At 40.1% G+C, this 27,694-nt stretch overlaps 1 protein-coding gene across 2 annotated transcripts in view; it reads right to left on the bottom strand.

The window, feature by feature from the left end:
- Positions 1-21,230: 21,230 nt before the first annotated feature.
- The window catches only part of LOC109898839 (macrophage-stimulating protein receptor), a 30,346-nt gene continuing 23,882 nt past the window's right edge, over positions 21,231-27,694 (bottom strand). The window contains exons 19-21 of one of the 2 annotated variants that reach the window (XM_020493907.2): positions 27,260-27,425; positions 27,042-27,178; positions 21,231-26,744 (exon numbers count right to left, since the gene is read on the bottom strand). In XM_020493907.2, coding sequence (XP_020349496.1) covers positions 26,510-26,744; positions 27,042-27,178; positions 27,260-27,425 — 538 coding nt within the window. In that variant the 3' untranslated portion in view covers positions 21,231-26,509. The remainder of the gene's footprint in view (positions 26,745-27,041; positions 27,179-27,259; positions 27,426-27,694) is intronic. The other variant, XM_020493917.2, reaches the window with a different exon arrangement.

Here is a 27,694-nt window from a genome sequence, read left to right as displayed (position 1 = left end):
CTAACATTCTATGAATAGAACACTAATCTGTGGTATTACAATGTTCACAGAGAACTTCTCCTGATTTTTCTGTACTAAGGGCTCCTAATTGAGTTTAAGTTTTCTACAAATCTCTGCTAATGTTCTAATACCCGAGGGATTGGAGGACTTGATTAAAGATCCAGGGACCCAATGGCCTGGGCATTGTGATATAAATGACTGTCTGTAATGCAGAAAAGATATTGAGGACTTCATTAAACCCTTCTGACCTAGGATTTTTACTTGATTAAAATGATCCATTAGAAGGCAATTGATGTTCCAGAGGAGCTAAGTTTACAGAGATATTGATACAGTAAAAGTAATTTATTGGATAAATATCACATGAAATTGTCTCTGATGTACAGATGAAGATGGACCGCCATAAGCTAGCTGCAACTAGCCTACTGCCTGAACTGGAAAGTCAAATCAAAGTTGATTGGTCGCATACACAGTTTAGCAGAAGTTATAGTGGTTGCAGCAAAAATATTATGTTACTAGCTCCGAACAATTAAGTAAAATGTCAACAAGTACACAAATAATCTCAAATGTTTTTTAAACTATTATTTGTATACTTTTGAAATGTCAAAATGAATAAACCCAAATAGCACTATAACAGTAATCCAAATGCAATCTGTGTTTACTGTACACCGGATTAATTTACACAAGACATACTAAGAATGATATGTACAGCAGTAGATATATTACAGTGAGTTATGTCAAGAACCCATAAATATAAATAAATCAATATGCGGTGTGTATAAACAGTGAAATTACAATGCAATGTACAGTGGTAGAAATAATAGAATGAGCTATGTCGATACAGTATTTAAATACACAGTACCAAACCCCATGGCAAAATAGATACAATTACAGGAATTTTGCTTCTGGACCAGAGTACGGAATATAAATATATATTTATGTGAATGGTGTGTATATACAGTATTGACAGTATATGAATATAAAGGTTATGCTCAGTTATATAAAATGAGCCATGACTAGAATACAGTGTATACATATAAAGTGGGTAAAACAGTATGTAAACATTATTAAAGTGACCAGTGTTAAAATGCGAAAGACACATTTCAGTTGTACAACTGACTAAGTATCCCCTTTCCCTTCCTTCAATGACTCTACGTACATAGGGCAGCAGTTTAACAATTGTGTTTGCAGTGTCGTGAATTACAGAGCAAAGCCGAGACAGGCATTAATGTTACTGCCTGAAGACAATTAGCACAGTACAGGGCTGACTCAGTCTCTATACTTCACATACTGTACCTCCTTTTGAAGCAGCTACAATGTTCTTTGTAGCATATAGTAACACTGGCCCCCATTTAGGAACCACTCTGCTCCACGTTTTGTACTGTATCCTTGTTATTCCTCATCATTGTACAGTAGCCTTTAGGCTCTAGAACAGGGATGGGGAACTTCGATGGGGGTGGGCCACAAAACATCTAAACTCATCATGAGGGGGCCACTGTGGCTTGCAGGTCTGCGTAACCACATCCATAACCACATCCGTACCCACATCCCCCAATCCCTCTTTTTAATGGGGCTGCTACTCTCTGTTTATCACATATGAATAGTCACTTTAACTATACATTCATGTACATACTGCCTCAATTGGGCCGACCAACCAGTGCTCCCGCACATTGGCTATCCGGGCTATCTGCATTTGGTCCCGCCACCCAACACCCGCCAACCCCTCTAACGCTACTGCTACTCTCTGTTCATCATATATCCATAGTCACTTTAACCATATCTACATGTACATACTACCTCAATCAGCCTGACTAACCGGTGTCTGTATGTAGCCTCGCTACTTCTATAGCCTAGCTACTGTATATAGCCTGTCTTTTTACTGTTGTTTTTTTTGTTTACTACCTATTTCTCACCTAATACCTTTTTTACAACTACACCGGTTGTATTCGGCGCACGTGACAAATAAACTTTGATTTGAAACATTCAGTCAGAATGGCAAAGTCTTCTCTCCACCCCATGGCAAACTGTGCAGAATTGCAGAAGACTTGAAAGTACAACATTTTCTCTACACCCCATTGAAAAATATGTAGAATTTCCGGAAATGAAGTCTAAAAAGTATATTTTTTCTCTCTGCCTAAAAAAAGTGAAAAAAATATATTCTGCTCGCACTTAAAGCTAGGGCCGTTAAAACGTCTTAGGGCTAGGCCACTTTTTTCCAAAATTTCCTCCTGAATGACGTGCCCAAAGTAAACTGCCTGTTGCTCAGGCCCTGAAGCCAGGAAATGCATATAATTGGTACAATTGGTAAGAAAACAATTTGAAGTTTGTAGAAATGTTAAAATAATGTATATAACACAATATACAGTTGTCAGAAGTTTACATACACCTTGGCCAAATACATTTAAACTCAGTTTCACAATTCCTGACATTTTATCCTAGTAATAATCCCCTGTCTTAGGTCAGTTAGGATCACCACTTTATTTTAAGAATGTGAAATGTCAGAATAATAGTAGAGAGTGATTAATTTCAGCTTTTATTTCTTTCATCACGTTCCCAGTGGGTCAGACGTTTACATGCAATGCTACCAAATACTAAGTGAGTGTCTTTAAATTGTTTAACTTGGGTCAAAAGTTTCGGGTAACCTTCCACAAGCTTCCCACAATAAGTTGGGTGAAGTTTGCCCATCCCTCCTGACAGAGTTGGTGTAACTGAGTCAGGTTTGTAGGCCTCCTTGCTTGCACACGATTTTTCAGTTCTGCTCACAAATTTTCAAAAGGATTGAGGTCAGGGCTTTGTGATGGCCACTACAATACCTTGACTTTGTTGTCCATAAGCCATTTTGCCAACATATTTGGATGAATGTTTGGGATCATTGTCCATTTGGAAAACCCATTTGTGACCAAGCTTTAACTTCCTGACTGATGTCTTGAGATGTTGCTTCAATATATCCACATAATTTTCTTTTCTGATGATGCCATCTATTTTGTGAAGTGCACCAGTCCCTCCTGCAGCAAAGCACCTCCACAACATGATGCTGCCACCCCCGTGCTTCACGGTTGGGATGGTGTTCTTCGGCTTGCAAGCCTCCCCTTTTTCCTCCAAACATAACGCTGGTCATTATGGCCAAACAGTTCTATTTTTGTTTAATCAGACCAGAGGACATTTCTCCAAAACGTACGAGTTGCAAACCATAGTCTGGCTTATTTATGGCGGTTTTGGAGCAGTGGCTTCTTCCTTGCTGAGCGGCCTTTCAGGTTATGTCGATATAGAAGTTTTACTGTGGATATAGATACTTTTGTACCCGTTTCCTCTAGCATCTTCACAAGGTCCTTTGCTGTTGTTCTGGGATTGATTTGCACTTTCGCACCAAAGTACGTTAATCTCTAGGAGACAGAACGCGTCTCCTTCCTGAGCGGTATGATGGCTGCGTGGTCCCATGGTGTTTATACTTGCGTACTATTGTTTGTACAGATGAACGTGGTACCTTCAGGTGTTTGGAAATTGCTCCGAAGGATGAACCAGACTTGTGGAGGTTTACAACTTTTTTTCTGAGGTCTATGCTGATTTCTTTTGATTTTCCCATGATGTCAAGCAAAGAGGCACTGAGTTTGAAGGTAGGCCTTGAAATACATCCACGGGTATACCTCCAATTAACTCAAATGATGTCAATTAGCCTATCAGAAGAGTCTAAAGCCATGACATACTTTTCTGGAATTTTCCAAGAATTGAAAGTCACAGTCAACAGTCATGACGTTGCCCTCTTTGGGTACAGCAAGCCCCATCCCCTTCTCCCGGTCTCCTACACCCAGGCTGCTGTGGTCAGAGAGAGGTCGTAAATTCCTGGAGGAGATTATCTCCTCATGGCCACAGTTTAGAGACAGAGTGAATTTTCATAGAGAACAAAGGAATTTCTTCCACCTCACAGAACTTGAGGTCTGAACAATATTTATGTTCTGGAGAAGGTATAAAAGATTGGTGAAGAATCCAGCTACAAACTGGTCCGTTTGGTACAATTTTGTGAAACTCATGGGAGACAATAAGACCACATTACCATAACACTGTGTACATGATAGCCTCAGATATGAGGCTTACATCTATTTGTTATATAAGATGAATTAGTGTGGATGATACCGTTTGTGAAATTGTGTAATGTGATTTTGGACTGTTTAACCTTTTGCGTGTAGGGGGCAGTATTTTTGTTTTTGGCTAAAAAATTTACCCATTTGAAACAACCTATTTCTCAGGACCAGATGCTAGAATATGCATATAATTTACAGATTAGGGTAGAAAACACTAAAGTTTCCAAAACTGTAAAAATATTGTCTGTGTATAACAGAACTGATATTGCAGGCGAAAACCTGAGGAAAATCCAATCAGGAAGTGCCTCTTATTTTGAAACCTCTCGGTTTCTATGCATGCCTCCATTTTAAAGGGATATCAACCAGATTCCTTTTCTATGGCTTCCCTAAGGTGTCAACAGTCTTTAATTTTGAAAAATGAGCTTGAAAGATCACATTGCGTAAGTGGATAGGTGGGGGCTCTCAGTGAGTTTTGCGCTATTGAAAAACCTACACTCTGTTGATATATTATCGAATATAGATTTTAAAAACAACCTGACGATTGATTATAAAAAACATTTGACATGTTTCTGTGGACATTATGGATATTATTTGGAACTTTCGTCTGCATTGTCGTGACCGCGGCTTTTTCACTCTGAGAGCCCCCACCTATCCACTTACGCAATGTGATCTTTCACGCTAATTTTTCAAAATAAAGCCTGAAACTATGTCTAAAGACTGTTGACACCTTAGGGAAGCCAGAGAAAAAGGAATATGGTTGATATCCCTTTAAATGGAGGATAGGCATGCAAAGGAACAGAAGGGTTTCAAAATAAGAGGCACTTCCTGTTTGGATTTTCCTCAGGGTTTCACCTGCATTATCAGTTCTGTTATACTCACAGACAATATTTTGACAGTTTTGGAAACTTTAGAGTGTTTTCTATCCTAATCTGTCAATTATATGCATATTCTAGCATCTGGTCCTGAGAAATAGGCTGTTTACTTTGGGAACATCATTTTTCCAAACATAAAAATAGTGCCCCCTAGCTTCATTAATTAAGAGGTTTTAATAAACAGATCACCGACCATTTCGAATCCCACCGTACCTTCTCCGCTATGCAATCTGGTTTCCGAGCGGGTCATGGGTGCACCTCAGCCACGGTCAAGGTCCTAAACGATATCATAACCGCCATTGATTAAAGACAATACTGTGCAGACGTCTTCATCATCCTGGCCAAGGCTTTTGACTCTGTCAATCGCCACATTCTTATCGGCAGACTCAACAGCCTTGGTTTCTCAAATGACTGCCTCCCTAGTTCACCAACTACTTCTCAGATAGAGTTCAGTGTGTCAAATCAGAGGGCCTGTTGTCTGGACCTCTGGCAGTCTCTATGGGGATGCCACAGGGTTCAAATCTCGGGCCAACTCTTTTCTCTGTATACATCAATGATGTCACTCTTGCTGCTGGTGATTCTCTGATCCACCTCTACGCAGACGACACCATTCTGTATACATCTGGGCATTCTTTGGATACTGTGTTAACTAACCTCTAGACGAGCGTCAATGCCATACAACTCTCATTCCGTGGCCTCCAACTGCTCTTTAATGCAAGTAAAACTAAATGCATGCTCTTTTACTGATCGCTGCCCGCACCTGCCCACCCATCCAGCATCACTACTCTGGACGGTTCTGACTTACCTAGGTGTCTGGTTAGACTGTAAACTCTCCTTCCAGACTCACATTAAGCATCTCCAATCCAAAATTAAATCTAGAATGAGCTTCCTATTTTGCAACAACGCATCCGTAACTCATGCTGCCAAACACACCCTCGTAAAACTGACTATCCTACTGATCCTTGATTTCGGCGATGTCATTTACAAAATAGCCTGCAACACTCTACTCAGCAAATTCAATGTAGTCTATCACAGTGCCATCCGTTTTGTCACCAAAGCGTCATATACTATCCACCACTATCCACATATTCAGATTACAAAGTTATCATTTCCTAAAATAACTTCAGATATTTTCATATCGGATCCATAGTCCTCATTAATGAATGATTTACTTTACCTCACGTTAGTCTCATTCCAGACATAAATTGTTGGTCATCTGCACCAACCCAGTCTTCACTATGAGTCATCCATACATCAATTGTCTTAAATCATTTATTTATTACTAACTAAGTAATTCACAGAAATGCATAAACAAAACAACAAAGTAAATATGGTTACAAGAAATGATAGGAGAATGTGCCCTAGTGGGCTAAACTGGCATGGCAGCTTGTTCGACAAAAGGGAAGTGGGGGTCGACCAAGGAGTCACTACAGAGTTAATAATTATAACAATTGAAATGCTAATCCTTTATACATGAACGCTCACTCATTCGGGAAGAATTGCAACCAATATATATATATATATATATATATATATATATATATATTTACGCTCAGTGTGTCGTCTTGATCGCTGTTGAAAAGTTTGTTTCTTTTGTAGGATTGTCCGTCTCTGTAACGGTTCTCTTGAGGTGAAGGAGAGTCGGACCAAAATGCAGCGTGTAGATTTCGATCCATGTTTAATAAACAAACGTAAAACACGAATCAATTATAAACACTACAAAACAAAGAACGTAATGAACAGCCTATACTTGTGTAAACTAACACAGAGACAGGAACAAGAACACTAAGGACAATCACCCACGAAACACTCAAAGAATATGGCTGCCTAAATATGGTTCCCAATCAGAGACAACGATAAACACCTGCCTCTGATTGAGAACCACTTCAGACAGCCATAGACTTAATTAGAACACCCCACTAAGCTACAATCCCAATCCCAATACATACACACCACATACAAAAACCCATGCCACACCCTGGCTTGATAAAATAAATGAAGATAAACACAAAATACTTCGACCAGGGCGTGACAGTCTCTCTCTCTCTGTCGTGGTTATAGTGGTTAGTTCAGAGTGACGTTCATTCATGTTGTTGTAGAATGGATGTTTCGGCAGTTGTCGTTCTTCGCGTTCAATGATACCGAATTCCTAGCTGCAGACTAGCAATTAATATCAAAGACTTGTTCTTATTCTGTCGGTATCGATAGTCTAAGAGTTTAACCACGTGGTATGGTTAAAAGATTCAGCAATGGTCTGTAACCTTTGTCCTCCCGTGATTGAGAGAAACATGGTCTACTTGAGGGATTCTCAAGATTGGGGTTTTATTCGGAAATGCAGAAAAGGGGCTGTCCCAGGATGCCTGACCCTAACTGGGCTCATGGGCGGTCCTATGATTTAGTTAAACTCAAAAGGGAATTGGAGTTTCCTTCATTAAACAGTCCAAAATCACATTACACAATTTTACAAACAGTATCATACTCACTCATTCATCTTATACAACAATTAGATGTAAACCTCATATCTGAGGCTATTATATAAACAGTGTTATGGTAATGTGGCCACACCGTCTCCCATGAGCTTCCCCAAGTTGTAACAAACGGACCAGTTCGTAGCTGGATTCTTCACCGATCTTTTATACCTTCTCCGGAACATGAAGTTTGTTCGGACCTCAAGTTCTGTAAGGTGGAAGAAATTCCTTTGTTCTCAATGAAAATTCACTCTGTCTCTTATACTGCGTGGCCATGAGGCAGGGTCTTCTCAGGAATTTACGACCTCTCTCTGACCACAGCAGTCTGATTGAAGGAGGCAAGGGGGAGGCAGGGAGAGGGAGATGGGGCTTGCTGTACCCAAAGAGGGCAATGTCATGACACCTCCCTAATCTTACTACATTTGCACACACTGTATATAGATTTTTTATTGTGTTGTTGACTGTACGTTTGTTTATCCCATGTGTAACTCTGTATTGTTTGTGTCGCACTGCTTTGCTTTATCTTGGCCAGGTCGCAGTTGTAAATGAGAACTTGTTCTCAACTGGCCTACCTGGTTAAATAAAGGTGAAATAAAATAAAACAATTCAAATATGTAGAATTATATTTATAATTACTTTTATTTAAACAGCGAAGTCATATGTAGACTGAAGTCTATTTTACAAATGAGCCCTGCCCAATACAAAACTAAGCACATACAACAGGCAAGTATAGATAAACATAAATATAGACAATATACACATTAAATACACATTAAGATACAAAACACAGTCAATTTCAACAAACACATTCCTCATCATAAAAATCCTCTGTCAGCTGTTTAAATTGCCCTAGAGACTTTCCAAACAAAACATCTTTTGGAGATTATTCCAAACATACAGTATGGTACAAAGAAATTAAAGGCTGATTTACCTAATTCTGTAGGCACCAAATGAGTCTCCAAAGTTAACCAACCCTGTGAACAGGTTTGATTACTTGTCATTTTAAGTCTTAACAGTGATGTTAAGTCGGAAGCTATGGAAGCTTATGGAACAGGGACTTGTAAACAAAAAGAGTGTAATGATATGATCTACATGAATTTAAAGAGGTCCATCCCAACCTTTTAAGTAAGGAATGCAGTGATGAGTAATACAACTGTATCCTGTGATAAAACAAAGGGTGCTATGATAAACAGCATCCAGGGGTTTAAGAGTAGAGGCAGCTGCTATATAGTATCACCAAATTACGAACAAGAAGAAAGGTTGACTGCACAATCTGTGTCCTGCTGAAACAGGCCAGATCTGTTTCTTTAAATAAAAGCCTGCTTTGAATCTTAGCTTCTTAACAAACTCATTTGTATGCTTTTTAAACTTTAAATCATTGGCCATTCAAATACCAAGGTATTGTATGCAGAATCATCCAATTAGTGAAGGTGTAATCCATCTAAGACAATCTTACGAGAACTTGAAAACATCATGTATTTAGTTTTGCCCATATTAACTCAGTAAGGGCTTCCTGTACAGCTCCAAAGTCAGACTGTAGCCTTGTCACAGCCAGGTCAGCAGTCGGGACAATTGCTTACATAATAGTATAAATCCGCATATAGATGAAATGTAAAATGTTTAAAATATTGACCAATAGCATTTATATAAATAGTCAAAAGAACAGGTCCTAGTGTCAACCCCTGCAGAACACCTTTATGTAAGTCAAGAAATTCAGACTTAGCCCAATCAATCACGTTGGCCTGAGTTCTGTCACTAAAATAATCATGAAACTATGAGCAGCCGTCAGAGCTCAGGCCAATCGAAGACAACTTGTTCAATAAAATAGCATGATCAACAGTTCAAATGCCTTTGACAGGTCAAATCAAATCAAATTTGATTCGTCATATACACATATTTATCAGATGTTATTGTGGGTGTAGCGAAATGCTTGTGTTCCTATCTCCAACAATGCAGGAGTATCTAACAATTCACAACAAAACACACATCTAAAATTAATAACAACGTAAAATGATCAAAAGAAGGTAAAACCAAGTCCACAAACAAGGCAGCACAATTAATTTTAACGTTTAAAGCATTGACAACTAATTTGGTTGCTTTGATAGGGTTGTGCCCTGGCCTATTTATTTTCTAAATACAATGCTCAGATCGAAAAGAGCGAAGTTGCTTATTTACCAAAGATTCAATAATCTTAGGTAGACATGGAAGCCTGGTGATGGGACGATAAGTATTAAGTATTAAGATCTCTGCTATCCCCGCCCTTAAGGAGTGGCAGCACATACGCTGGTTTCCATACTTTAGGAATATTTCCTGATAACAATGTTAGATTTAAAATATGGGTTACTGAGCCAGCAATGAGCATACCCGGCTGCAATTGGTCAGCCCCTGTGGATTTCTTGGTATCTATAGCAAGTAAGGCATCAAGGACTTATTTTTCTGTGAATTGCCAAAATGTTAGAGATTGCACTGAAAGAGAGTGCAATCTCAGAGAGAGTGCGCTGAAATAAAATGATTACATGCATCTATGTTGACATTTTTGTCCATAATGGGGCCAGAGTGTAGGAACTACAACCCTTCAGAGATTTGACAGTTTTCCTGAATTTAGCCAGATTCCCCTGACAATCTGAAAGTGGTTACATAATAAACAGATTTAGCCGTTCTGATTAGTCTTATACATCGATTCCTCAGTTGCTTACAAAAATTGCCTAAGCCTGTGTTCCTGGCCTATACCCAGGCAACATTTTTCTTACGAATGACTTCAGATAATTCAGGACTGAACCAGGAACTTGAGATACCTTTAACTCTCAGAGTATTCAATTATGATTATCTACATAGTGTTGAAGACATTTACAAAAATGCTTCAAGCTAAATCAGTTTCAGGATATCTTAAATACAATCAAGGTCACTAAAATCAAGATAATGTAAAAAAGCTTGTTCATTGAAGTTTTTAAAGTTCCTCTTTGTGATGAAACGAGGCTTAGATTTACGCATTCTCACATCTTTAACACAAACAACTGGGCATTGGTCAGTAATGTCTTGGGCAAAGACACCTTTAGAAACATATTTCTCTGGTGTATTTGTTAAACCAATCAGAGTTGACTTTGAAGGATATTTAGGGTTGGGCACTGTAGGCTTAGTCACCAGCTGGGTTAGGTTTAGATCATTACACAGATGGTCTGAAGCCTGCATTTCCCAATCACAATTTAGGTCACCCAGGATAATAACTTCTGATTTAGTAAAAGAAGACAACAAACTAGGTGGAGTAAAGACTTTTGTGACCTCCAGGCCTGTTAATACATCAGCCTTTGCACAGCCATATCTGGTATGAATGTTCCCATGGCACCACACGTCAGCTGTCAGTCACACAGCATGAGCTAGGTCTGGGTCACCTCATGGTCCTTAAAGGAAAACTCCACTCAAAAACTATCTTCATGATGTTGTGGCAAGTGACACTTTGCTTCTTGAAAGTCCAATATCTTGAAAACTTGACTGCTGACAAGCAAAACATTTTGGGACAGTGTCAACAGTGGACTAATGAAAAAAAGACCAAAGATTGTTCTTGGGTGGATTTTTCCTTTAAGTCCAGAAAGAAGAGGAGTAGGCGGCCAGTACATTGCAATAAAATAATACATATAGGAACAGCCTGCATTGTACACCAGGACGCACATCTGCAATGCTTTTCAACTACTAGCTTTGTGGACAGAAGCTGACGTGTCTATAGAAATAAGAGGTGGGGACAAGTAAATGTCACATGACAAGAAAATAAACTATATACAACATTATCATGTCAGCGTATAGAGGCAACATGAAAAATAACGCACAGGAATGTATACAAAGAAAGTGTGCAAAGGGATAATCTATCAGAGTTGCTTGATTAAAAAACTATGTGCACTAATACATAATAAAACAAGACTCGCACCATGGTGATTATCAAAAACCAAGGAAAATACACAAAGGGCTATATACTGGTCAAGTCTAGGAAGGTCTAGATACTAGAGAAAATAGTTTAGCTCTAGTTGTTCGTTTAAACCATGGGGAGCGAAAGTATCATAGAGGTGGATCCATTTAGACTTTTGTTTGGAGTAGGAACCAGACAAAATCACCCTTTAAGTCAAGACCAGAGCATATCAAATATAGCAACGTCATACAGACATGCAAAGTGGAGTGCCAGTGTCCTCTGATTAGTTTGATGACTTCATAATTTGACTTTGACCGTTTCAAAGTAAAAGTCAATTTTTCTTGGGCTCCCGAGTGGCACAGAGGTGTAAGGCACTGCATCTCAGTGCTAAGAGGTATCACTACAGACCCTGGTACGATTCCAGGCTTTATGTGACTCAGTTTCTGCTAAAATATTTTATAACCTGTAGATTGGAAGCTAAAATTAGGATTTATGTATACATTTGAATATGCCATGTTTGGACAAGACCTGTGACAGCCAGGCTCTGCATAGCTGCCTGTGATTCAGAGATGCCGGAGCAAAGGGTACTCTTTCTCTCTTTGGTAAGGTAGCTCGTTAGATACCAATCAATAGATGGCTTGTTAACCAGGGAGAACAATTTCATTAATGAATGCGTGTTCGATAGAGTTACTACATGTAATGGAGGGCTATTTCCCCCAGGACAGGAAGAAGAAATCACAGTGGGGATGGGAGTGTTTTGTTGTAGCATTTCTGGATTTAATGGGCTCCAAGAACTCAGTTAGAGTTAAGCAGAACGGGCAAGACATTTTCAATATGTGAACCAGTAATCAAGAGGACAGACAATCTATGTTGATTGGTGAGTTTGGGATACAAATGAAAACCAGATATGCAGTTGTGTGTATTGATGAAAATGTAGAAATTGATGACAACAAGTGAAATCAAGTCATGACAGTAATGTGATATAACATGGACAATGAACCATCATAAATACATAAACAGGGTGATGGTTGTGTGATCAAATCAAATCAAGCACATTTTATTTGTCACGTGAGCTGAATACAACAGGTAGACCTTACAGTGAAATGCTTACTTACAGGCTCTAACCAATAGTGCAAAAAAGCTATTAGGTGAACAATAGGTAGGTAAAGAAATTAAACAACAGTAAAAAGACAGGCTATATACAGTAGCAAGGCAATAAAAGTAGCGAGGCTACATACAGACACCGGTTAGTCAGGCTGATTGAGGTAGTATGTACATGTAGATAGGGTTAAAGTGACTATGCATATATGATGAACAGAGAGTAGCAGTAGCGTAAAAGAGGGGTTGGTGGGTGGGACACAATTGTATTTATTTATTTTATCTTTATTTAACTAGGCAAGTCAGTTAAGAACAAATTCTTATTTTCAATGACGGCCTAGGAACTGCCCCTGAACTGCCTGTTCAGGGGCAGAATGACAGAGTTGTACCTTGTCAGCTCGGGGGTTTGAACTTGCAACCTTCCGGTTACTAGTCAAACGCTCTAACCCTGCCGCCCCAACAATGCAGATAGCCCGGTTACCCAATGTGTGGGAGCACTGGTTGGTCGGCCCAAATGAGGTAGTATGTACATGAATGTATAGTTAAAATGACTATGCTTATATGATAAACAGAGAGTAACAGCAGTGTATAAAGAGGGGTTGGGGGGGCACACAATGCAAATAGTCCGGGTAGCCATTTGATTACCTGTTCAGGAGTCTTATGGCTTGGGGGTAAAAACTGTTGAGAAGCCTTTTTGTCCTAGACTTGGCACTCCGGTACCGCTTGCCATGCGGTAGTAGAGAGAAGAGTCTAAGACTGGGGTGGCTGGCGCCTTTGACCATTTTTAGGGCCTTCCTCTGACACCGCCTGGTGTAGAGGTCCTGGATGGCAGGCAGCTTAGCCCCAGTGATGTACTGGGTCATACGCACTACCCTCTGTGGTGCCTTGCGGTCAGAGGCCGAACAATTGCCGTACCAGGCAGTGATGCAACCATACTCTCGATGTTGCAGCTGTAGAACCTTTTGAGGATCTCAGGACCCATGCCAAATCTTTTTAGTTTCCTGAGGGGGAATAGGCTTTGTCGTGCCCTCTTCACGACTGTCTTGGTGTGTTTGGACCATTCTAGTTTGTTGTTGATGTGGACACCAAGGAACTTGAAACTCTCAACCTGCTCCACTACACCCCCGGCGATGAGAATGGGGGCATGCTCAGTCCACCTTTTCCTGTAGTCCACAATAATCTCCTTAGTCTTGGTTACGTTGAGGGATAGGTTGTTATTCTGGCACTACTCGGCCAGGTCTCTGACTTCCTCCCTATAGATGGTCTCGTCATTGTCGGTGATAAGGCCTATGAACCTGATCCTGTTTCACTGTTGAGTTCACTTACAGTGGTTCCTTCTTTAAATGTTGCGTCATGCTGCAGCACACCTTGCAGGCTGCTGCAGCATTCTATGGCATGTTATTTAATTGTCAGCCATTTTTTATGTTAATGCAAGTTAGTGCTAGTTTGACCACCAGAGGACAACTTTGAGAAGCATTTGATAGTGTCCCATATTGGCATTACTATATCATTTAAAAACTTTAGTACATGGGATTGATTTTAAGAAATTTGGCTTCATTAGTTTGATTAATAATATGGTGTTTTTATTCGGGAAAATGAAAAACGAAACCCTCAGGGTTTCTGTTAGGATGGAATGTAAAAGATACAACGTGATGGTCGGGAGTATCAAATCAAATGTATTTATAAAGCCCTTCTTACATCAGCTGATGTCACAAAGTGCTGCACAGAAACCCAGCCTAAACCCCCAAACAGCAAGCAATGCAGGTGTAGAAGCACCTGTGGCTAGGAAAAACTCCCTGGAAAGGCCAGAACCTAGGAAGAAACCTAGAGAGGAACCAGGCTATCAGGGGTGGCCAGTCCTCTTCTGGCTGTGTCGGGTGGAGATTATAACAGAACATGGCCAAGATGTTCAAATGTTCATAAATGACCAGCAGGGTCAAATAATAATAATATTAGGCTACAGCATAAGAGGATTTGAGGATTCTAAATTAATATCTAAGAGACATAACATTTCCACTCCCTAATTTTAGTGTAATCTATACTCATTTTGCCTATGGTAGGCCTACAGTATATCTAAAAATATATATATATTGACTTGACTCGCCACCAATAATTACATTTAGAGGATTGGAGGATTCTAAATTAATATCTGCGGGGCATTTTCCGTTAGGATCTGTGAGAATTTCTAAGGGGCTTTTATATAATTCTAAATGAATTAATAATAATAATAATAATAATAATCGCTTTGTTTAAAAAGTAATGATATTTCATTTTCATTTAATCTAGAGTGAGTGAGAAAAAGGCCACTCTTGAACATGGGGTGAGATATTCTCACTCATTTGTAAATAAAGCCAGTTTGTTATTAGGAATATTTAATTCTGGAGAAACCTAACTTGATTATTTAGCAGACATCACTTGCTTATATTCAGTAAACACATATCTTAAGAATATCATAGAATATAATTGAACATTTTAGTTTCTCCATGCCTGTCTCTAGGCTATACAGTGGGGAGAACAAGTATTTGATACACTGCCAATGCTGCAGGTTTTCCTACTTACAAAGCATGTAGAGGTCTGTAATGTTTATCATATGTAAACTTCAACTGTGAGAGACGGAATCTAAAACCAAAATCCAGAAAATCACATTGTATGATTTTTAAGTAATTAATTTGCATTATATTGCATGACATAAGTATTTGATCACCTACCAACCAGTAAGAATTCCGGCTCTCACAGACCTGATAGTTTTTCTTTAAGAAGCCCTCCTGTTCTCCACTCATTACCTGTATTAATTGCACCTGTTTGAACTCGTTACCTGTATAAAAGACAGCTGTCCACACACTCAATCAAACAGATTCCAACCTCTCCACAATGGCCAAGACCAGAGAGCTGTGTAAGGACATCAGGGGTAACATTGTAGACCTGCACATTTATTAACAAGTTCTCTGGGAATGTAGTTCCTGGGAAATGTGTGTTAGTATTTACATTGTTATCATGTATTTTAGCTAATGTACCTTATGAGTAGGTAGTCGATTTACAGTATGTGAATTATACTGTATGCATTTTGCATGTGTATGTGGTTGTATGTGCATAATGTATGACTATATGTGTTGGTAATGTAACATGCATGAAATCACAAGCCCTATGAAAAACACATTTTTTATTTAATTTCACCTTTATTTAACCAGGTAGGCCAGTTGAGAACAAGTTCTCATTTACAACTGCGACCTGGCCAAGATAAAGCAAAGTAGTGCGACACAAACAACAACACAGAGTTACACATGGAATAAACAAACGTACAGTCAGTAACACAATATAAAAAGTCTATATACAGAGTGTGCAAATGGCGTGAGGAGGTAAGGCAATAAATAGGTCATAGTAGCAAAGAAATGACAATTTATCAAATTAACACTGGAGTGAATGATGTGCAGATGATGATGTGCAAGTAGAAATACTGGTGTCCAAAAGAGCAAGAATGTAAATAAAAACAATATGAGGATGAGGTAGATAGATTGGATGGGCTATTTACAGATGGGCTATGTACAGCTGCAGCGATCGGTAGGCTGCTTAAAGTTAGTGAGGGAGATATGTCTCCAACTTCAGCGATTTTTGCAATTCGTTCCAGTCATTGGCAGCAGAGAACAGTCATTGGCAGCAGAGAACAGTCATTGGCAGCAGAGAACAGTCATTGGCAGCAGAGAACAGTCATTGGCAGCAGAGTATCTCCTGACGTATGTGTAAAAACATGATCAGTGTTTGACTTGGACTGAAATAGGTGCCGGTATACATTTTAGGTGCCCGTATTGTTTACATTCAGGTGCAGGAGTTCCACAATAGTTTTGAGCTAATATTATATAAGAGGAACAGGAGTTTGGGGTGCCGCTACTCAGCGCCGGAGAGCTCTTGTGCAAGTCAAGCACTGAACATGGTGTTGATCTAAGGCCAGAGGAGAACTGGATGTGGAGGAGCAAAGTGCATGTTGTGACTAATCTATATTGTAAAATGGATCCATGGGACACTGCAGGCAGGTCGCCATAGAATCAACCAATAGGACCACATGGGGCAAAAATCTCCCAGGAACCTCAGTTCACATGTACCATGTGACACATGCATGGCCTCACAATCAATCAAGTTAAACAATTAAGCTCAAGACAAATTAACAAGTGACCAGGAAAGTCAGTTGAAGGAAGCAGGAACATTGCTGAAAACTGTGCAACACTGATCCCTCTGGAGTAAAGTTGTTGATGATCTACACTCCCACGTCAAATCACTTACCAAGGCTGAGATTAAAATCTATTTGCAAATAGTTTTTTTTCTCTCAAATTGCATACTAAAGGCCAAGTAACTTTTGTCTCTATTTCTAGCCAACTGGATCTGACACAGGTCATTCAGGTGTTTCCTGTATTCTTCAATGACCTTTGGTCACCTCTCATATTCTCCTCCATGTGTCAAGAGTTTTGGAGTTTCTAAACCACTGTGTTTGCTTTATACCACTGTTTACTTTGGCACATAAGTCAATGGAGTATAAGTCAATACATTGCATTCAATGCCAAAAGATACTGAATGTGTCAATACCTTGTATAAGTCAATACATTGCATTCAATGCCAAAAGATACTGTATGTGTCAATACCTTGTATAAGTCAATACATTGTGTTCAAGGCAAAAGAGTTGGTGATGAAGCTGCAATGGGTAAATTGGTAAACGACCCCCTCGCTCTCTCTTCTATATCTCTCTTCCTCCCTTCTCTCCTCTCTCTCTTTCTCTCTCTCTCTCTCCCCCCTCCTTCACCCTCACTCTCTCTCTCCCCCTTCTCTGTCGCTCCCTCCTCCCCCCTCCAAGCTCTCTCATCCTCTCTCCCACCTCCACCTCTCGCTCTCCTCTCTCCCGCCTCCACAGACAGGATATTGGCGCATAGATATACAGTCACTACATTGCATTGAAGGCAAAAAAGTCGTTGATAAAGCTGCAATGGGTAAATTGGTGAAGATTCAGACAGGGAGACAGACAGGCAGGTAGGCAGGCAGACAAATCCACTCACAGACAGGCAGGCAGGCAGGCAAACAGACAGACATAAACTCACAAACTTTCTCCAGACAGAAGTCTCTCTCTCCCTCCCTCTCTCCACCCTCACTCTCTCTCTCTCTACCCTCACTCTCACTCTCTATACCCTCACTCTCTACCCTCACTATCCCTCTCTCTCTCTACACTCGCTCTCTACCCTCACTCTCTCTCTACACTCACTCTACCTCACTCTCTCTACCCTCTGTCTTTCTTTACCCCTTCTTTAACCCCCTCCATCCTCTCCCCCACTCTCTCTCCTTCGCTATCATTCCTTGTCTCTTCTCTCGCTCTCTTTGTCCTTCCTCTCTATCTCCCACCTCACTCTCTCCCTCCCTCCTTAACCCTCTTCCTCTCTCTCCTCCTCCTTCACTCGCCCCCTTCTCATAGGGGTATTGTTGTTTTGTGCTGGAAGAATCTCGCTCCGGGCAGAGAAAAAAATGATGCTATTTTCTGCCTGTGTGTATCTGTCTGTCTTTTTGTTTGTTTTAAGTGAGACAACCTGTCTACTTGTATGTATTATCACCAAGGTCAGTTAACAAGGAAAAAACTGCCTTAATCGTGTGTCATATGTAAAATATCTCAAATTATTCTGTAAGGTTTCTACAAAGGACAATAAACATCATGTATGTAGCTATGTCTTTGAGCAATTTGGCATGAATCCTGAAAGGCACAACATGTCCTGAGCGTTTCCTTTATCCTCATAGTCGGACATTGTGGCAAAGTGAATTGCAGCATGATAAAAATGCACTCTTGTTTTAACAGGCACAGTCCGCTATGTGCCTTGCATGGCCTTGAGTCTCCAAAGCCTCTTTCACTGCTCTGCAAATACTTTTTTTCTTTTCTCCTCATCTGTGGACACATTCACTGGCAGAGCAGGAAGAGAACACACATACCATCTTTTTCTCTCTCTCTCGCTCGCTCTCTCTCTGACCTTTCAAAGTTTGAAATCGTCTCCTGGATACTAGGCAACAATGGAGGAGATACTGTAGGTCGAGAGAGCGGAAAAAAACCCTGCACTTCCATTCAGTTGTCTGCAGCTGATACACAGGCTCAAGGATAAATAGCTAATTGAATTTAAAAAACAAGTAGGTGAAAAAGGCATCAAAGCACACAGACGAGAAGAGAGAGGACAGGCGTCAAGCCAATACTAGTATTAAACTAAATTTTGCCGCTGACATGCACTTTATTGTCAAATAAATCAGCTATCGAGATGCCTAAACTTGTTTTGGTGTCCATTTTCTTCAGAACGTTTTCTTCTGAGGAAAGTACAAAATGGACCTTGAAATAAAATGTTCCTTCAGTCCGGAGGCAGGTTGGTTATTCAACATCCCAAAATATATTATTTCCGCTGACGTAAATGTGATCAGACATTGAAAGAATGTAGAGGATTAATTATATATTGGGCTATTGTACAAGCTGTAGACAGTTACATTATGCAGTCTCTGTTACAGTATATTTGATGTGAACGATGCGAATGGTACACCACATTTAAAGTACATGTCAGAGTGCAGGGCACACATGCATGAATCATACAGTACATGCATAATATCCACATCAAATAAACCACCTTCTTACTGTTGCATCCTCTCCCTCTCTCTCTCCTACCAGACAGAATTGTAGACAAACTGATTCTGGAAAACAACAACTCCAGCGATGTCGATTAAGTAGCGATAGAAACGTTCAAAACCACACAAAGTCCCAGAGCCTCATTACATATGATACACACAACCAATTCAAAACAGCTCCAAGGCAAGGTGAACCTTAACAAAAGGCCCGACAGAGTTTCAATTCTCTAGAATCCTCTCTCTTTTTCCTGGGGCCATTATGTGCCAGTGTGGTGCAGCGCAGTACATCCAAGTTCTCAGACATTGTTGAGCTGTACAGTACACCCAAAAGAAACAACCATTGAAAATAATTGATAATGATGGGAAACCCAACTTTGTGTTTTTTTTATGCTACGTGTACCCTTACAAAAATATTTCAGTTTTGAAACTGCAGTAAAAGTGCAGTAACTGCAGTCGACTGGTATTTTGGACACAGTAATTGCAGAATAACTGCAGTGTTGAACTGCAGTTCTACTGCGCTCTAACTGCTATTAAACTGCAAAATTACTGCAGTACATTTTTTTTATTTTGGACACTGTATTTGCAGTATACCTCAGTTATACTGCACTCTAACTAGAGTTATACCGCACCCTGACTGTAGTTATACTGTACTCCAACTGGAGTTATACTGCAATCTTTTTTTCATAAGGGTACTTCCATTTGGTTTATCTCTAGATGTTTGTGGGTAGTACTTTATATTATGTTATTATATTAAACCACCATGGTGATGATCGCTGTTTATTATCTATATGTTGTCACTTTACCGCTACCTACATGTACAAATGACCTCGGCTAATCTGTATCCCTGGACTTTGACTCAGTACCGGTACCCTCTGTATAGCCTCGTTATTGTTATTTTATTGTGTAACGTTTTATTATATTTTTTACTTTATTTAGTAAATATTTTCTTAACTCTATTTCTTGAACTGCATTGTTGGTTAAGCATTATAAGTAAGCATTTCACGGTAACACCTGTTGTATTTGGGGGATGTGACAAATAAAATGTGATTTGATTTGATCCTCTATCATGCTGTGAAGTGTGTGATCCATCTAGAACCACGAACGAATGTCATTGTCATTACATGTGTGTAACAAGGAACAGTCACAGAAGAGGGATTCTGCAGCATTGTCCTGACTGTCTGGCGACCCCAGCATTATCCTGACTGTCTGGCGACCCCAGCATTATCCTGACTGTCTGGAGACCCCAGCATTATCCTCAGTGTTTGTCTACTGGGCTAGTGTTTGATGAGGAAAAGACCAGATGATGCTGTCATGGTGGGTCTTGAGAGAAAACAGTCTTCCAGGTGTCCTGATGAAATTCAATGGCTCCGGAAGAGATGAAGTCCTTGGACAAGGAGAAATACAGAGAAAGACAGGAAGAGGAGACGGCTAGTAGCCTACACCAAGGTCTCAGGCAAGAGGTCCAGACTTGGGCTAATGATGCCACAATGTACAAATATATATATTTTGCTAGACACAAGGAGGCAGAGTGATAGTGGTGGGCAGTACACATGGACCAAAACGCATCTATTATCCTTGAAGTGCAGGATTCACATGATTTTACTAATTCGGCAAGGTGTCAAAATAATGCTTGCTCATATTATAAGCCTATGGTGCCATGCTTTATAATCTCTATAACATTTTCTAAGTCTGACTAAGCTGAAACGTCTTTGAAGATTATGCTGTCTCACTATCATTCTGAATCAATAATTCCAGTAACATCTACTCTACGATGGCTTCACGACCTGTCTGTGTGCCAAAGGTTTCACCACTGCACTGCCAGAGCCCGATGGGAGTCGCTTCAAACTAACTTATTGATATTTCATCTCCATACAGATCTGCACTGCAACCAGCCTCACTGAAACTTCACACACTTAAAATGAACTGAAACTGCTCTTAAGGCACCATCATCTCCTCTACTGTTTTTCTAATATGTTCCAGAAAATGTATGTATGTTGAGTCTGGCCATAACTACTGAACATGGTCAGTCATCACTCGCTACAATGCTGCAGTATCATATAGCATGAAAAGGGCAAAGCAATGAAATACTATGCATTAACTAGGCTTGATAACAACGTAATGAGACATACTGAGGATGACATGATTGTGATTCTTATTCAAATCATGAACCATGAATCTGTCTTTTTCACTCTCAGAATCAAAATCACCTTTATTTGCCAAATACATTTGCATGTAAACAGAATACACAGACAGACAATGAATAGAGTATACTCTCAAAGATTGACATGAACCCTTATTTATTTAAATAAAGATGAACTGAAATAATGATTATCTTTGTCTTAAAGGAAAAATCCAATCAAAAACGATTTTGGGGTATTTTCTTCATTGGTCCATTGTTGATTCAGTCCCAAAGTCTGTTGCATGTCTGCAGTCAAGTTAAGATATTTGATTTTCAAGAAGCAAAATGTCACTTGCCACCATCCTATGATCTAAAACACATCATCATGATGATGTGGCAAGTGACACTTTTGTTTCTTGGAGGTCCAATATGCAAAACAAAAAAAATAATAAATAAATGATTTGCTTTTATTTATTTGTACAGTAGGTCCTCTTTAAGTATGGTGAAAAAGAGGGACTCAGCAGAAGTGTATTACAGGGGACCACGTGAGTCCTGAGGCCCTCTGGGGCTGCAGACTGCAGAAAGCCTACTGATCCTAACAGAAGGGAGAGCATTAGGATAATTTACAATTACATAGCATTCAATTCCCTCCTTCCCCTTCTTTTAGACCCTATTAGATGACCTCTTTATAGCAAAACCCCATTCATTCATGTAACATGCTGTTAAATCAATAGCTTTAAGCAATGCTACATTCTTAGCTCGCACTTCTGGATCATGTCTGAACTTAGCTTGTCGTTGTGAACCCCTTGACAATACCCGCAGGGAAGGAATAGAGGAAATATCTCATCTTTAACACAGTAAATTATTGATGTTGAGTATTAATGATCCTGAATCCAAGGATGGTGCAGGTGGCTGGATAGAGACTGTCAGAACAGAAAGCCCCTGACAGTGTTCCTTTCTTCTTCTCCACCTGCAGAGTGGACGTGCAGAGAAGGCTCTGAGGAAGACTCACTTCAAGCCCAGCTCAGTCCACCATCCACGCGCTACTCCCTCCCTCTCACCCTTCCAACCATCCAACCTTTGAAGAGTCCCTCACCTGCAGACTAACCTGCTTGTGCTACAGTTAGCTACTCCCAAAGAACAACAACACTGAAGAAAAAGCATTGCAGGACTGATGGAAAGTAGCTCTGCATCACCATTCCGTGAGTACAAATGCCTTTTCTTGGCTGGTTGACAGGACAGTGTGGGAGAGGTGGGGAAATTATTGTTATCGATCAATAATGACAAAACCTCCTGGCATTGACAACTTAGATGGAAAGCTACTGAGGATGGTATCTGACTCTATAGCCACTCCTATCTGTCATATCTTTAATCGGAGTCTAGAGAAAGTATTTGTCTTCAGGCCTGGAGGGAAGCCAAGGCCATTCCGCTACCCAAGAGTGATAAAACAGCCTTTACTGGTTCTAACAGCAGACCTATCAGCTTGCTGCCAGCTCTTAGCAAACTGTTGGAAAAAATAGTTTGACCAAGTACAATGCTATTTCTCTGTAAACAAAATAACAGACTTTCAGCATGCTTATAGAAAAGGGCACTCAACATGTACTACTGCACTGACACAAATGACTAATGATTGATTGGTTGAAAGAAATTGAAAATAAGAAGATTGTGGGAGTTGTACTGTTAGATTCTCCCTCCAGCCTTTGATATTATTGACCATAACCTGTTGTTGAGAGAATGTATGTGTTATGGCTTTTCAACCATATTGTGGATTCAGAGCTAGGAATAGAACTAAGAGGATTTTCTTTAATGGAAGCTTCTCTAATAAATATCAAACATGTAAAGTGTGGTGTACCGTAGGTCAGCTCTCTAGGCCCTCTACTCTTTTCTATTTTTACCAATGACCTGCCAGTGGCATTAAACAAAACATGTGTGTCCTTGTATGCTTATGATTCAACCATATACACATCAGCAACCACAGCTAATGAAGTCACTGAAACCCTTAACAGAGTTGCAGTCTGTTTTGGAACAGGTGTTCAGTAATAAACTGGTCATGAACATCTCTAAAACTCAGAGCATTGTATTTTGTACAAATCATTCCCTAACTCTAGACCTCAGCTGAATCTGGTAATGAATGGTGTGGCTGTTGAACAAGTTGAGGAGACTAAATGACTTGGTGTTACCTTAGATTGTAAACTGTCATGGTCAAAACATATAGATTCAATGGTTGTAAAGATGTGGAGAGGTCTGTCTGTAATAAAGAGATGCTCTGCTTTTTTGACACCACACTCCACAAAGCAAGTCCTGCAGGCTCTAGTTTGATCTTATCTTGATTATTGTCCAGTCATATGGTCATGTGCTGCAAAGAAAAAACTTGTTAAGCTGTAGTTGGCCCAGAACAGAGCGGCGCGTCTTGCTCTTCATTGTAATCAGAGTGCTAATATTAATACTATACATGTCAGTCTCTCTTCGCTAAGAGTTGAAGAAAGATTGATTTTGTCACTTCTTGTTTTTATAAGAAACATTCACGTGTTGGAAAATCCAAATTGTTTGCATAGTCAACTTACACACAGCACTAACACACACGCTTACACTACCAGACATGTCACCAGGGGTCTATTGACAGTCCCCAGGTCCAGAATAGATTCAAGGAAGTGTACAGTATTATACAGTCATGAGTGCATGGAACTCCCTTCCATCTTATATAGCACAAGTGAACAGCAAACCTGGTTTCAAAAAACAAATAAAGCAACACCTCATGGCACAACGCCTCTCCTGCATGCGACCTACTTGTTGTATGTACTGACACGTATGTGTAACTGATAGATGCACACACACACACACACACTACATGTTCATGTTTTTTAAATGTATGTAAATTGCAAAGTATTTTGTCTGTAATGTCTTTTCCATTATGTGTCGAACCCCAGTAAGAGTAGCTCTCACCATTGGCATCAGCTGATGGGGAGCCTGGTAAATCAAACAGGAAATTGAAGTTAGTACATCAACCATTATAGCATTAACAGCATTTCTCTGATCGCCATTCCCAGATTGAATTACAAAATACTTGTCTCAAGGACCATGTAGAAAAGCACATTTCAAAACTGTAGCCTACAACACGGTGGAACATTATGTGGAACTGTTTACATAAAAGCCTCTTCATACCAAAGTTAACCTATTGTTGCATTCTGTCAAAATATGAAACTGTAATATGGTGTACAGCGCAGGTTGTCAACCTTTTCCTTTTCGAAGAACACTGAGCAAGCTTTCAAGAGTGCCCAATTGAAAAGGTTAACATAAACATAAACACTCTAACACACAAACACACATAGCACATTAAGAGGCTGCTCTTTACAATAGCTCCACAGTGTGCTGGTGTTTATGACAGGTAAACTTATTATCATCTCTGCAGTGAGAGTATCTCCAGCTCTGCTCTGTGGGAGGCTCAGAGGAAAGAGATCCCAGAAGTCTGTGAAATACTTCAAACCCTTCAGTATAAGCAATAACCCAAAACACATATCTCATGAACACCTGTATTCATGGCTACTGTACAGAAACCAGTCATCTGATTGGCTGTGTTAAATCTAATGTTTTACTTTCTTCATGTTGATACAAACGTAGACTTGTGTTTTCTGATTGATGTCACTAAAACAATCCAAGATAAACACAGTTGGAGGTGATTACACATCTAGTGACTGAAATAAACAAGAGAACTAAGGCTATAGGGTGTCCTGAGATTTCAGTACAGACTACAGTCTGCCAGTGCCAATCATAACCATGTCCTTATGCAAAGTAAACATCCCTCTTATCTCCTTTAAGCATTGTAGTGTGAAACATAGATTATTGTAACAAAGGTCTGGCGTGTACCTTGGTCTGATGTGCAGAATACTGCAGCAAAAGTACTCATGACAAAGGTTTTTACTGACCTCTAGTGATGGATTCAAAGACTGACAAGCAGTAGGGGCATACTTCAGCTCAGAGTTAAATGGGCAATCCGCAGTTCAAACAACATCAAAGCAGCCACCCCCTACTTGTTTTGGTAAACAGCTGAGGGATGGGGCTGGAGAATTTTAACCACTAACAAAGCTATGAATACAAGGACTGACCATCCATGATATCAAAAGTATAGTTTTAACCATGTTTTGAGGCTATACAGTGTTTGTTTACAAACAATGGAGTAAAACAAGCTTATATTTATGGTTCTGATGGGGTGCGACAGTTGAACTAAGCTCATGAGGCAGTTCTAAGTTGTATTTTTTAAGAATCAATGGGTATATACAGTATCATTCATTTAGAAGTCCAAAAATGGATGCAGCATCCCAGACTTTCCCTTTAATAAAAGACAGGTTTATTTCTCAAACCAGACAAATGTATATGTTGACTCCCTGAGTATCAATTAGTATTCCTATTGTGATTTTCTCTGAAGAGGAAGGGCAATTTAAAGCGGACCTATTCACAAGGATGGATAACTGAACTATCCTCTCAAAAGTGTGTCCTTGTGAATCTCAAGGGCTGAGTTGACAGGCAGTCCAATTCAGATTTTTCCCGCTGCTAATTCGTTTTTTTGACAATCACATCAGATCTTTTCACATCAGATCTTTTCACATCAGATCTTTTACAGATCTGTTTGGCCAAAAGACCAATTAGTTAGTGGAAAAAAATATTAGGATTGGGGTGCCTGTGTAAATGCAGAAAAGTTGACCAGTTCACATATTTCATACCATAAATCAAATGATCATCAACACAAATGACCATCTCGAATACTGCGTTTACACATGCAGCACAATTCTGATCGGTCGAAAGACCAATAGTGACAAAAATATCAGTGTGTAAACGCAACCATAGCAAAAAAGTTAGCCAAATCTGACATTATATCCATCCTATTAAACATATTAATGTCAAGCTTAAATCATAGTCATTAATTAGCATAACATATCCACATTTCAGACATTTACATTCATTTGTTCATATTTACAGCTGTGCTTCAGACATGGAGAGGGTTCACTTGGTGTCCCATAAATGCAATTTCTCCAACTGAAAACCTACCTTTAAAAAAACATTAAAAGTACACAAAAATATGATATAGTCATAATTTGTGTACTCACAAGGTGGGGGAAACTCCATTGAAATTCAGTGTCATTGCTCACACAATTGGACAAATTTAGTCAATAGTCAATGTTCTATTCCTTCCCAATCCAGTCTCAAGTAACAGAACTGCAAGATTCTTTCTGCATACTGCGTGGATAGGAAAAGGAGAAGCCTTTCATCCGTGCCCTCTGACCTCTCTCTACTGTCCCTGTCCTGGTCTGGTCAGTTCTGGTCTGTCTGGTCCAGTCAGTTCTGGTGTGGTCCAGTCAGTTGGACATAACGCTGTCTGACTCTGATCCAGAAGAGGCTTCAGCCTTGTCAGCGGAGGCGGTCGGGGCGGGGTAGGGCCGTGGCTGGTCCAGGTTGACGTAGGTTACCTTAAGGCTGATGTAGTGCTCTCCCTCCAGGCAGGACCAGATCTCCAGCACCTCCTGGTCCAGCGTGTGGAAATCAGGCCTGAGCTCCGGCTCCGGGTTCCAGCACTCCAGCATGATTGAGTACCTGTAGAGAAACAACAGCAGCCATCAACAACCAAGACAGAGAAGCTGTAGAGCAATGGCAACTGCCGTCAACAACCATGTGTACCCAGAAAAACAACAACTGCCGTCAACAACCATGAGTACCCAGAAAAACAGCAACCGCCGTCAACAACCATGAGTACCTAGAAAAACAACAACCGCCGTCAAGAACCATGAGTACCTAGAAAAACAACAAACACCATCAACAACCAAGCTCATCTGAGATAATTTTTTCAAATTCTTAGCTTACGGGGTAGAAACTAAGCCCAGAAACACTTACAGGGCATCAGGGCAGAACTGTGGCTGGGGAAGCCTGCGCCCCTTCAACAGGAATTCAGTGATGTCATAGGGGTCCACTTCAGGATAGGGGCTAGCTCCTCTGGTCAACAGCTCCCACATCAGGACCCCAAATGACCACTGTGAAGACAAGGGGTAAAGAGCTAGAGTCAAGACAGATCAAGTATACAGAGTATGCTAACTAAGGACATGTCCACTCACCACATCTGACTTAGTGGTGAACTTCTGTGTCTGCAGGCTCTCTATGGCCATCCACTTGACTGGCAGCTTGGCCTTCTTGTGGTTCTGGATGCTGTAGTACTCCTTGTCAAACACATCTCTGGCCATGCCGAAGTCTGCCACCTTCACCGTAAACGTTTCATCAAGCCTAAAGAGACCGTAGATAATAGATGACAATAAACAGATATTAAAGATGGGACTGCCAGGTCCTGGATTGAGAAATAGTCTTTACATTAGTTTCAACTTATAATGTCACATGCACTAGTACAGTGAAATGCCTTTCTTGCCAGCTCCAAACTCAACAATACAGTAATCAATAACAATGTAACACTAAAAATAACATAAGGTAGAACAAAAACACACAATAAATACAAATAAGAAGAACAGAAGAAAGTAAGTAAGCATAATATATAGAGG

This window comes from Oncorhynchus kisutch, linkage group LG1 (genome assembly GCF_002021735.2).
Source record: "Oncorhynchus kisutch isolate 150728-3 linkage group LG1, Okis_V2, whole genome shotgun sequence".
Taxonomy (NCBI): Eukaryota; Metazoa; Chordata; class Actinopteri; order Salmoniformes; family Salmonidae; genus Oncorhynchus; species Oncorhynchus kisutch.
Note: the sequence above shows the minus strand (reverse complement) of the source record. Positions and strands in the feature narration are given on the sequence as shown.